Genomic DNA, 13,447 nt, shown 5'->3' on the forward strand with positions numbered 1-13,447 from the left:
TGGGTAAGTTCGCTGAGAATGATCTGTTCCAGGTTCAACCATTTTTCCTCAAATTTCTTTATGTCGTTTTTTCTTACTGCTGTATAGAATTCCATTGTGTAGATATACCACATCTTTGTTATCCATTCTTTTAATGATGGACATCTGGGTTGATTCCAGCTTTTAGCTATTAGATGCCACAAGAAAAGAAAACTATCGGCCTATTTCCCTAATGAACATAGACGCAAAGATCCTCAACAAAATTCTCGCAAACTGAATCCAACAACACATCAAAAGCATTATCCACCTTGACCAAGTGGGATTTATCCCAGGAACACAAGGGTGGTTCAACATACGAAAATCTGTCAATGTAATACACCACATAAACAAGCTTAAACATAAAAATCACATGATCATTTCGATAGATGCAGAAAAGGCCTTCGACAAGATACAACATCACTTCATGATCAAAACATTGGAGAGAATCGGCATGGCAGGTTCACATCTTAATATAATAAAGGCAATATACAAAGCTCCAAAGGCCCAAATAATACTTAATGGAGAGAGACTGGAGGAATTCCCATTGAGATCAGGAACAAGACAGGGATGTTCTCTCTCACCTCTGCTTTTCAATATAGTTCTGGAAGTCCTAGCCCAAGCAATAAGGCAGGAGAAGGAAATAAAAGGGATACAGTTTGGAAAGGAAGAAGTTAAGTTAGCGCTATTCGCTGATGACATGATTGTATATGTAAGAGACCCGAGAGACTCCATCCCAAAACTCCTGAAGGTGATTAACTCCTATAGCAAAGTAGCAGGATACAAAATCAATGCACAAAAATCGGAAGCATTTCTGTATGCAAATGACAAAGACACAGAAAAAGAAATAAAGGACATAGTCCCATTTTCAATAGCAACAAAAAAAATAAAATACCTTGGAATAACGTTAACCAAGGAAGTAAAAGATCTATACAACGAAAATATAAAAACTCTCAAAAAAGAAATTGAGGAGGACTTGAAACAATGGAAAGACCTCCCATGCTCCTGGATAGGCAGAATTAACATTGTGAAGATGACAATCCTACCAAAGGCAATATATAGATTTAACGCAATTCCAATTAAAATCCCTACAGTGTTCTTCACAGACATAGAAAAAATGATCTCAAATTTCATATGGAAAGGCAGAAGGCCTCGCATATCCAAACATATCCTCAGCAAAAGAAATACCTCTGGTGGCATCACCATACCCGATATAAAGTTATACTACAAAGCCATAGTAATAAAAACAGCATGGTACTGCCCCACTTTCTTAACAGTCAAAACCACTTTCAGCTGGGCATGGTGACACAAACCTTTAATCCCAGCCCTCGGGAGGCAGAGGTAGGAGGATTGCCGGGAGTTTGAGGCCACCCTGAGACTCCATAGTGAATTCCAGGTCAGCCTGGGCTAGAGTGAGACCCTACCTCGAAAAACCAAAACCAAAACAAAACACCACTGTCAGTGGTTTGAAGTTCTTATATAAATACTAATCTGGAAAGTTCCCTTACTGACATCTTTTCTGAGAGTAGATTCCAGAAAACAAAGTGTTCAAGATACTGTCTCAAACACACAAAAATAGTCACACACAAATATGAATTGTTTCTAGAACTACTATTGATACAGATCATGACAAATTTGTTTTTAATTTTTTCTAGTTGTTAATCATTTTCACCATAACATCTTTGAATCATTTTAGTAGCAAATTAAAACTGTTTTTGTAATCTATTCTGTCAATGCAATTAAAGGCTTAGCAGTCTGGGTTGGGTTAGAGACTATAATGCAGTAAGAATGATCAAAATACAGTATAATCATGTATAAAGTTGTCAAAAATTTAAAAGTTTTTAAAACAAGCCTGTTTGTTATTGGTTCTTGATACATGTTTTGACAGAATCTAGTAATAAAATAACAGCTTTAGAATTATCAATACCCTTAATGATAGCTTAGCTTTGAATAAATATCTAGTATAATTTTTTTTCTTTAAGTAGTCATTTGCTATTTTTCTCTTTAAAAAAAAAATACTAAATGAGGGCTGGAGAGATTGTTCAGTGGTTAAGGTGCTTGCCTGCAATGCATAATGACCTGAGTTCAATTCCTCAGTACCCACTTATAGCCATTTGCACAAAGTGGTACATGCATCTATAGTTCATTTGCAATGGCTAGACGCCCTGGTGTGCCCATTTCCTCCCCTCCCTTCTGTTTCTCTCTCCTTGCAAATAAATAGATAAAAATTTAGAATACTAAATGGAGAACTGAAACACTAGATGTGTTTCCCCCATGAATACTGGCTTACGCCTTGTTGAATTCCTGGTGTTATTCTAATGCAAATGGAAATAAATACGCCATAGTTTTTACACTGTTTCTGGTTTTGAGACTGTTCTCTCCTCCTGTTTTCAGGTTGGGTGGGACTATATCGGCGTACAAGATAGTACCAGATGAACTAGAAGAAATCAAGGTATTGTATGTTTCTCATCTTTCAGAGGTTTAGTATCTTGGTTGGAGTTGAGAAAAAAAGTTGCTAATTTTTTTACATCATTGAATCTTTGGTTATATTAGAATATCATTAAATTTCTAGTTATTCTGTTTCAGTTAAAAATAAACATAATAAGGCAGGCATGGTGGTGCACGCCTTTAATCCCAGCATTTGGGAGGCAGAGGTAGGAGGATCATTGTGAGTCTAAGGCCACCCTGAGACCTCAGAGTGAAATGCAGGTCAGCCTGAACTCAAGTGAGCCCCTACCATGAAAATAAATAAATAAATAAGTAAGTAAATAAAAATGTAAGAGAATTATCATCAAATTTTAGCTACCATTTACAGCATATTTTTGGAAAAATAAAGAAGAAACTTTTCCTTAATAATTCATTGAAAATCTATGACAGCTTTGTGTGTAACATTTGTATGTGGAATGAACTATCCTGTTATCTTTTTTCAGGGACTTTTTCCTATACAGCTTCACTAATTATACATAATAATTGCCATTACTCTTTTAACAAAACAATACTACATTTTTCTTCCTCTAAGTTTTTATTAAGTCTTGTAGAATATCAAACACCTCATGCAACATGTTGCCTTTATCCCAAAGCAGTTTTGGACATTTAGAAATTGAATTTAGTATTTTATTAATGATATCTGTCCATTATGAGCATTAGTCAATGATGAGTTACATTGAGTAAGTTGTTATTGATCACATTTAAAAATCTTAAATCATGTTTAATGTGATTGTGCTTTTCAATTTCAAGTTCAATAAATTCAAATTTCAATTTTCAATCCTTTAATGATTGAATTATTTTTAAGTCAGTTGAGTCCTTTGATCGGTGGCATACTGTTAGTTTCAGTATGCCAGCTATTCTAGTGTGTGGTCCTCTTCAGGAATTAATAGTTTAATTTTGTTCACACATTAAGAAAGAAAAAGAGCTGAGTGTGGCAGCACACACCTTTAATCACTGCACTTGGGAGGCAGAAGTTAGGAGGATCACCATGTGTTGGAGGTCAACCTAAGACTACATAATGAATTCTAGGTCAGCCTCAGCCTGGGCTAGAGTGAAACCCTACCTCGAAACACTCCCCCCAAAAAATATTCAAGTCTCCAGTAATTGGAAACATCAGTATAGATTTTAGGAGATAGAGAGTCTTAGTGATTGAAGTTGGGATTATTATTCATATGATAATTACTTGAAATCATGATAGTGAATTAAATCAAATAGAAAATTTATATGAGGCAATAAAATATAGTCCTGGAACAGACATCCCAAAATCAACTGATTAATATAAGTAATTTACACAAATGCTGCCTACCTTTTAATAGTACATTTTCTGTTCAGGAGAAAAGTTTTATTTTTAAACATTTTACATTTATAAAAGTAGTATCAAGAGAGTCTTTAAAATATATTATTTATGGACTGCAGAGGTGACTTAGGGTTAAGGTGCTTGCCTTCAAATCCTAAGGACGCAGGTTCAACTCCCCAGAACCCATGTAAGCTAGACACACAAGGTCATGTGTATGCACAGGTGGCTCACACATCTGGAGTTTGATTTCAGTGGCTAGAGGCCCTGGCATGGCAATTCTCTCCCTTTTTTTTCCTCTCTTGCCCACTCGCTTTCTCATAAAAATATATGACTGATATGTAATATGATTTTTTTGCTAATCAATGATATATCTAAAATACTTTCAAAAAGTTCAATCACAGGCATAAAATGTTGCTTTCAGTATATTGGGGAAATATTTTACAGTACTTAATCAGCATTTCATGTCAATATTAGCATTTTTGTCTGAAATTAAATGCTTTATTGTTTTGTTTAAAGCATGTGACATTAAATCAGTTTTCATTGTAGTTGACTAAGTGCTTACTGATTTGAAATCATCCAAACTGTACAATTAAGTTTAATATACTGGGATGTAATCTAGCTATGACCTCTGTCAACCCATTGTCAGGGTGGATACACTGTATATGATATACCATGTATTAATAAATAAACATATTTTTCCTAATAAATGATATATCTAATGAACCAAATCCCATTTTTGTCTGTAGTGTGCTTTTATGCTTGTAATACCAGAGCACATTACATAACTTTTATGTGGCTACTATAGTAATTGCTGTAGGTAACATTACAATAAAGTTGTCAGATTTCAAGTGGATAGAACAATTTGTATTCCCTTCAATATCTTATAGGAATTTCCATTTGTGTCTTGTTCTAATGGTGTTGTTTCTTGCCTCATTTATTAATAGGTATGCTTTGTATGTCCTGGCTAAAAATTTCATTTACAGTTAGTGAATAAATATTTGTTGGTTGAATAATTATGCTAAAAGAGACCAATACTCAGAGCAAATGAAAATCAGACTTAATCACATAATATGATTTATATTTCAAATTTATTTGGCAGCTACTTCAAATTTATTAGAGAAAATAGTAACTGACTATGAGGTCAAGGCATTCTTTGGGAGAATATAATAGGGAAAATTTCTAAATCAAAGGAAATATAACTTAAGGGTAAATATGAATTAGCACATATTTTTAAAAAGTGCAAATTTAGCTAAAGTCAAGGGATTTATAAGAATAATTACTGAACATAAGTTAAGTTTAAAGTAGAATTACATTGTAAAGGAGGTATACATCTTATTTATAGAATAAGTTCTTAAAGATTTTGAAAAAGAGGACTGGAGTGATAGCTTAGTGGTTAAGGCATTTGCCTGCAAAGCCAAAAGATCCCAGCTCAATTTTTCAGGACCCATGTAAGCCAGATGCATAAATGGGCACATGTATCTGGAGTTCATTTGCAATAGCTGGATGCCCTGGCATGCCCATTCTCTTTCTCCCCCCCACCAACAAATAAATAAAGTAAAAAAAAAAAAAAAAGGTTTTGAAAAGGAAATAAATTCAAGAAATTTACTGTTCTTATCAAAATATGTTGGAAAGAGGAATAGGGACAGAAAACTGGAGATGATTTATCAATCTAGATACATACTGATAAAGATAAGCTTAATTTTTAGGCAAGAAAATATAAAATGGGGTTGATACGTTATGGTGGGGATTTAGTATCGTAAAGGTTTTGCTTCTTTAAAGGACCCTGACAATATATGCATCTTAATGAGTCTGATCCTACTGAAAATACAGATAACAAAATCTACCTTCAGTGAATAACAAAATCTGCTATTTTTATTGTGAGGACTGGATATTTATTTGTAAAATACTTTACAAGGTACTTTGCATAATAAATGAAAAATAAATGGCAACCATTTTATATCATTGTAATAATCTAAAAATAGTGGATAGAAGTAAAGGTTAATTCTAGTTTTTAGCCTTCATGAAAGATAATCCCAATTCCTATGGTAAACTCTTTGGGAAATGATTAGCATTGGGTGATTTTCACTTGTAACTATTTTTGGATTATTCAGTCTAAATGATTTTTTTTCTCTCTCCTTTCCATCATTGAGAGCACTCCATTCTGTTATCTTAGAATGAAAGTACCCCAGCCAGATGACTGATGGAACAAATAGAATCCGTTCATGTATAAGTGTCATCAACTAGCAACAGTATTTTTGATATAGTCTTCTCCCAGCCTTTTCTTAAACCTGAACTTGGCAGTATCATTGTATATTGAAGAATGGGTACTGCCTCTCAGCATCACTGAGTATATTTATGCAAAAGGTTGTTCCTAAAAAGCCACCAATTATACTCTTTGTACCTTACTTAAATGAATTTCCTCTGTTATTCTTTACATTTAAAGACATAAAAAATCTATTGCTTCTTAAAGATATTTCCTAGCTACTAGTTTTCTGTTAAAAAAAAACCTAAAACATATAGTTATATCAGTTTAGTTGAAAATCATACTTTTATATTCCCCATACATTAATGACATAATTTGTTAACGATATCTATTTATGTAATTGTAGTTGGCCTATAATAAATTGTTCAAAGAAAAATGGCTATAGCATACATGAGAGCTGCCCATAGGCATTTCAGACTTCGTCATACTGATGCTTAGACTGTATGTTCATTTTTAGTTAAACCATGACTTATTTGTTTTTGATTAGCTCTGTAGCACTATACTTGATGGCTTTCATATTAAGACTCTCAGTTACAGAACTTTTGTTATATTGGATACAACCTCCCTCCTTTTTTATTGTTTTTGTCCTTTGTCTTGCTAGAAATCAGAAATCTTTTTTCACAAGGCATAGTAAATATGGGAAGATGGACAAAAAGCACAATGCTATTTTCTGGGTAGTATAGAAAAAATATATTTCCCACTTTGATAATGAATATTAGAAGATTACCACATTGATATTTTAAGTTTTCTGAGTCTTTTAATTATGTTATGGTTATTATTTTTTAAATTCTGGCTGTTATTAAAGCTATATAGGCTTCTATGATAGTTTTTTTAATATAAGTCTAATACCTTGGAAGTAAGTTCCATTAATTTCTTTTACTGAACTTGCTATTCTTAGTGATATTCAATTTAAATTGGTTGGACGTTTTATTATTTGCCATTTTTCTTTGATGGAAGACATCTATTCACATTCTGTCCTTCGGGGCCCTGAGTGTTACTGTCCCATAATTTACAAGTCAGTTCTGTACAGTGAAACACTCCTACCCAAAATGACAGTACTTTCTCACTGAAGGAACACTTTGTACTTTTCTCTTTTCAGATTCCTTCTGCTATTTGTTAAAAAGGTAAAAGCTTGTACCTGATGGCTGTTTTGTGCTATAATAGCCACAGTGAGTCAATATCTAGTAATCCAACTTAGAAAACAGTTTGTAATTTTGCTCCACCTCTTTGAGACAAACCTAACTGCCAGACTGCAAAGGAGAATCCTGAGAGCTGTGCGTTCTCCTGGTTCAGCCTCCCGTTGTCTTAGGTGTGTTGGGATCACAGGTGCCTTAGCCACTTTGCATCTTGCTTTACTGGGCTGCTAGGTGATTGAATCTGTTCAGCAGGCTTTGTAAACAAGCCCCATTAAATGCTGAGCCATCTCCAGCCCATAGAAAACAGTTTTTAAGCATATTAAATGCACAAGACATTGTTCTAACCAGTAGTTCAGTTTTGCACAGTAGACCTTACCAATCTGTATATCTTGAGACCTTTAGGTAATGCTCTTCCTTCCCAGGCATCATCTATCTACCTATCTACCTGTCTTTCTGCCTGCCTGCCTGCCTGCCTGCCTATCTATCTGTCTGTCTGTCTGTCTGTCTATCATGTATCATATATATAATTTCTTTTTTGTTTTTGAGTTAGGTCTCTCTCTAGCCCAGGCTGACCTGGAATTCACCCTGTATTCACTAGTATGGTGGGAAAACAAAAAATGTGTCCATGTCATTTTACAAGTAGAATACGTGGTAAAGAAGGAATCTAAGATAAGTGTTTTGGTGGTTCAGACAAAATGTTAATTCTTGGTGTAAGGACAACACTAGGATACTTACACTTTTAACTTGAAGCATAAGGAGTTATAAATTTGTTTTTCTAATTATACTGGTAAATATGCTTGAGTAAAAAACATGAACAAACCTTAAATATTCTGCCCTGACCTACAAATAATTACTTAGTGGGTACAATTTTGACAAATGGAATAATAGGAGGTAATGCTAAAGAAACAGCATCTGAAGAATAAAAAAAGTTGAAAATATCAACTGTTGGGCTGGAGAGATGGCTTAGCGGTTAAGCACTTGCCTGTGAAGCCTAAGGACCCCGGTTCGAGGTTCGACTCACCAGGACCCACATTAGCCAGATGCACAAGGGGGCGCACACATCTGCAGTTCATTTGCAGTGGCTGGCGGCCCTGGCGTGCCCATTCTCTCTCCCTCTCTCTACCTCTCTCTATCTGCCTCTTTCTGTCCCTCTCTGTCTCTCTCAAATAAATAAAACAAAAATAACAAAATAAAATTTAAAAAAAAGGAAATATCAACTGTTGAATTTTTAATATTTGATTGTACTGAAATTCAATAGGTATAGTAAAAAAGTATGATATACTTGACGTCAAATAGAACTGAGAACTTTTTTGAGTGTTTATAAGAAACTAATATACCTTATAGCAATCTGTACATCTATTCAACCAGTAAAACAAGACTAACGAATAGAGACCAAGAGTCTTATTTTAAATAAAGATAAGCTGCGCGTCCCAGCACTCGGGAAGCAGAGGTAGGAGGATCGCCATGAGTTTGAGGCCACCCTGAGACTACATAGTGAATTCCAGGTCAGCCTGGAGTAGTGTGAGACCCTACCTTGAAAAACAAAAATAAATGAATAGATTAAGATATTCTCACTGTAATGGCAATTATATTGCAATTATGGCCTACTGGATAGTTATAGTTTTGAAATTGTGAGTTTTTCAATCTCTTAAAGTGTATGGAACCAAAAAAAAATTAGTATTTGATATTGTCCCAGTATTACAAACAAGTAAAGACTTGTGTTTTAGATTTAGTTACCAGCAGTAAATCATTATCCTTTTGTCTGCTATGTAGCTGATTGCAAGTACATTCATAATTTCCATGATTGTATGAAACATTTATGATTTGTTATAAAGTATAGTAGTTTTCTTATATTAACCTATAGCACCTTTCATTTTAAAACAGAAATCTGTAATTCTTCTCTTCTACATTAAAAAAACCCTAAATTCCAGACATTTAATTTTATCTTCCAAATATTCTTCAGTCTTTGTTATACCTATTTTTGGACCATTAATTACTCTGGCAGTTCCATCGTAAGATTTATAACTACCAACTTTTCAAGCAAGATATCAGTTCTGACTTAGCCACATTTCACCAATTGCATTTATTCTTTATTTTTTTGGTGTTCAACATTTAACTTGTTGAGGAAGTAGAGAAATGGTATGGGACTTCATTAACAGAATTTGCTTTGGATGCCAAATGTTGTGTTGTCTTTTCATTTTCTATAATAAAATATATGAAATAGCTAAGCTAAAGAAAATGTATTTAGAGTATCTAGTCCATGATCATTGTTCCCACAAAGATTTCACCACTATCCAGTTGTACCAACCTTTCGACTAAGCCTTCAAAACACGAGGGCCTTTGTGAAACATTCAAGATCCAATATATAGTAGAAGTATAAAAAATAAAATTTATCAAGTAAGTTTATGAGAATTCAATTAAAAAAGCTATGTACCGGAGTGATACTTTAGTAATGGAAAAGTAATATACCTTTTTTCACATGGAATGAGAAAAATATCAGGAAAGAAATAGTAATAGAGTTATTGACAAAATATTTCACATGAAAGTATTCATTTTGAGTCATACCTCACAGGCAGCATTAAACATCCAGACATAGCCACTGCTTTATTCTTATTCTTATCACTTGTATTTTAGATTCAGCTAATTCCCTGATATTATACAAAATTGAAGATTGGGAGACATTCAAGGTGAATAGAGATTAACCTTCAAAGAGCTAATACTTCTGTACAAGAAGATATTAGGTATAGGGTAGACATTTATGGGCTAACTGTAGTTGTGGGTATTGTTTTATTTTAACCCATAATTGTTATTGTCTCTGAGTTCCTGGACAAATTTCTTACTCACTTTGGAGTATACATAGATACATTGATTTTATTAACATGTTAATTATCTGCTATGAACAAAGAACCTTTTTGGGTGCTAAAACCTGGGTAGAAAGCAAGTCTGACTTGCTTTATGAAATAGTTGTTTAAAGTTATGAAAAATGCTACACAACAATATTCAGAAATGCTAGAGGAATATTTTTTAAATGAGCCAAAAGGGGTTTAAAAAGATTTTTAAAGAAGAAGAGTTGGTGAGGTTAAGATAGTCTAAGAAAATTGATGACTGTCATATTTAAGTACTGGGGACTGAAAGAAAGGTGAGACATTGAGAAGGGCAAGTATACACAGTTCTTGTGAATGTACGCCAGCTTCAGTAAATAGCAGTGGCTAAAGATGAAATTGGGTTGTAATAAAAATTTTAGTTGTATATATAGCCTTCAAGAACTCACACGATCAATGGTACTCTTAAGCCCCCAACATTATCACCTCTTTGATTTAATCTACCTCATAGTCCTTATGCCACCTGGGCTTGCTATTTTTAGTATACTCCCACCTTTGGATTTTTTCAGTGGCAATCTCCTTTACGTCTAATGTCATTCCTCAGTATAGCTGCACGGCTAACTCTTCTTTCAGAGATTTGTGAGATATCCCTTTCTTAATGAAATTTTCAAGGATCGTCCTGCTTGCAACTGCAGCCCAGTCTTACTCCTTCAGTAGCCCTAATCTCTGTAGTACTTAACTGTGTTATATAATATGACACAGTAAGCAATTGCATAACTCCCTGGCATGAGACAATACAACTTTAGTATACAGATCTCAGAGTTCGCAATTTAGGCTCAGCTTGCTAAGACTTTCCAAGGTCAATACCCAAGATTTTTGAAGGGCAATAGTGGCCAACTAGATGAAATAGTACCTCTCATTCTGTAAGATGCCATCCTGGGCATGCTTACATTGTAATCACAGAGGAATAATAGAAAACTACCCACTTGTGAAAATGATTGTTCATTGAAATTACCAGGTTTGTTAATAATGCATTGACCAAAGTAAGTGTTGTATAGCAAATTCCTCTGAATTGAAATATTCCCTCTGGAGGGAAAAGGGAGACAGGATGTCAACAAGTCTGGGAAAGCTGAACCTTAAAAGGTCACACACAACCACTCTCCAAAGTTATAGGAATAGTAAACAATTGGTAAAGGGCAGACTTTGACCAGTGTTGTATAGAAATTTTCCAAACTTCAAAAGGTTGCAAGACTCCTCCCTGAGGATATATGAAGGGTAAACAACTACTTAGGCAGAGACTCTCTGACCAACTGGGCTGACTTTCAGGCAACCCCTCACCCTGCAGTGTAAGTAATTCCAATAAACAACTCATTGCTTCACCAAAACAGTTTTGGTGCAATTGTGCTTTGGCCTGTTGTCTCTGCCCTATCTGGGCTGAGTAGACATGTGTTTGCATCTTCCCAGGAACAAAGGTTCATGCCAAGCACAGATCAGAATCAAAGGGAAAACATGGGGGAAGTGCAAAGAGACATTATTATAACCAAAATACTCTTCTGCTTTACACTGTTGCACTTATTACATGCATTTATCACCTGCCAACATGACATATAACTTTCTTAGCATGCCTCAAGCATAATTAATGACTCTTCATAACTTGCTGGCTAGAATTTTCATTTGGTTTGGCTTATAAAATCGTCAAATGTATTATTCTCTCAGGAAATACCCTAAAACACTTCTTGAATAATAAAATAATCACAATGATGATGTTAAGTACACACTTTTAGTAATCCCTTGTGGAATTAAACTTTAAGGTTATTAAAGGTATGAAAGATTTCATATGATAATTTTCTAACATGGAACAGCATTTCCACATAAGGAGAAGATTAAAAACACAGACACTGCAGAAAAATGTTTTTATTTCTCATTTTATGCAGTGATTCCTATAAGTTTTAGTAGTACTGTTTTCTGATTGTTGTCTTAAAGCACTTAATTTTTTAAAATATTTTTATTTGCAAGGAAAGACACACAAAGAGAGAAACTATTAGAGAATGGGCACACCAGGGCCTCTAGCCACTGCAGACAAATGGTAGATGTGTGTGCCACTTTGTGTAACTGGCTTTATGTGAGTACTAGGGAATCTAACCTGGGTCATTAGGCTTTGCAGTCCAGCGCCTTAACTACTGAGACATCTCTCTAACCAGTAAAGCACTTACTTTTAATTGCCTATTTCATAGCCTATGCCACCAGTGTCTAATAAGGAAAAATAACATATTGAAATATATTGATATATGTAATAATATTTGATAAATGGGAGATGGGCAGGAATATATAAGTTGTTATATGTTTATAAACTGGTAAGGTTGATATTTCCTAGGTCTGAACAGACTGAGAGATAGAATAGATGGTTTGCATATTTCCTGAGAAATGGGGTAAGCAGTGACTCTGAAGTTATTTACTTTTTTGTGTTTTGACCATTTTTTTACACATAACTAATGTCTTCTAATCTTATTCACCCTATTACCTTCTCTTATGCCCCACTCCTTTCAATAACACCCACTTTCTTCCCCATTATTTCCCATTTTCCTTCAATGACTTTTTTGACCAATTGAGTTAAACTAGGGTTTCTTGCATGATCATGAGTGGAAAGTTATTTACTGTGTAACATGGAACTTATCAGTGGTGAACCTGATTCCCCTGTCCAGCTACCAGTGATAGCTGCATGAGTTATTCTGGGAGACCTGGAGAGGATGAAGCAACCCTAGGTTCAGTTGTGCACTGCCAGCTGCTGTGAGTTCATGAGAGTAACCGCCGTGTTGTTTCCGGAAGACAGCATTCTGCAGCCCTCACCCCCATCCTCCTGTCTCCCATTCTTTCTGTTCCCTTCCTGGCAAGGTTCGCTGAACCTTGGAGTGGGTGGTTAAGATGTCCTGTTTGAAGCTGATCAGCAATTTTGCCAACTTTGTATCTCAATTGCATTACCCACTGTCCCTTGTAATGAGAAACTTCCATGATTGAGAGTTCAAGCAGTACTGTTCTATGGGAACAAGCAGAGATATTTAGAAGGCACTTTGACCTTCTATTTGTTTAGCATGAGCATGGTTTGAAGTCTCCAGTGGGGCCTTTGTCTGTAGCCATAAGCTTTTCATTAGGTTTACAGTACCAAGCATGAAATCCCTTCTGTGGGGTGGACTTCAAATCCAAACAGAAGGAATTGTATTCTCCCATAATTTTCATGCCTCTGTTACATAAGAGGGCATATCTTGCCCTGGCAGATCATTTTGGAATACACAGGTTGCAAAGCTGGGTGGGAGTGGTGATTGCTATTCTCTTCCAGCAGCACGCATAGCGCTTCAGGTACTGAGAAAGCTAGCCAGCAAGGAGTAAGCTTCTAGCCCGGTTCTAGCTTGGTTTCTCTCTGTCCTGTGGC

General features: G+C 35.1%; 1 protein-coding gene across 10 annotated transcripts in view; it reads left to right on the top strand.

The window, feature by feature from the left end:
• Gphn (gephyrin) overlaps positions 1-13,447 on the top strand; it is a 450,651-nt gene that overhangs the window by 153,593 nt on the left and 283,611 nt on the right. For all 10 annotated transcript variants that reach the window (XM_045154682.1, XM_045154684.1, XM_045154685.1 and 7 more), the window contains exon 3: positions 2,410-2,467. In XM_045154682.1, the coding sequence (XP_045010617.1) occupies positions 2,410-2,467 (58 nt within the window). The remainder of the gene's footprint in view (positions 1-2,409; positions 2,468-13,447) is intronic.

This window comes from Jaculus jaculus, chromosome 7, assembly GCF_020740685.1.
Source record: "Jaculus jaculus isolate mJacJac1 chromosome 7, mJacJac1.mat.Y.cur, whole genome shotgun sequence".
NCBI lineage: Eukaryota > Metazoa > Chordata > Mammalia > Rodentia > Dipodidae > Jaculus > Jaculus jaculus.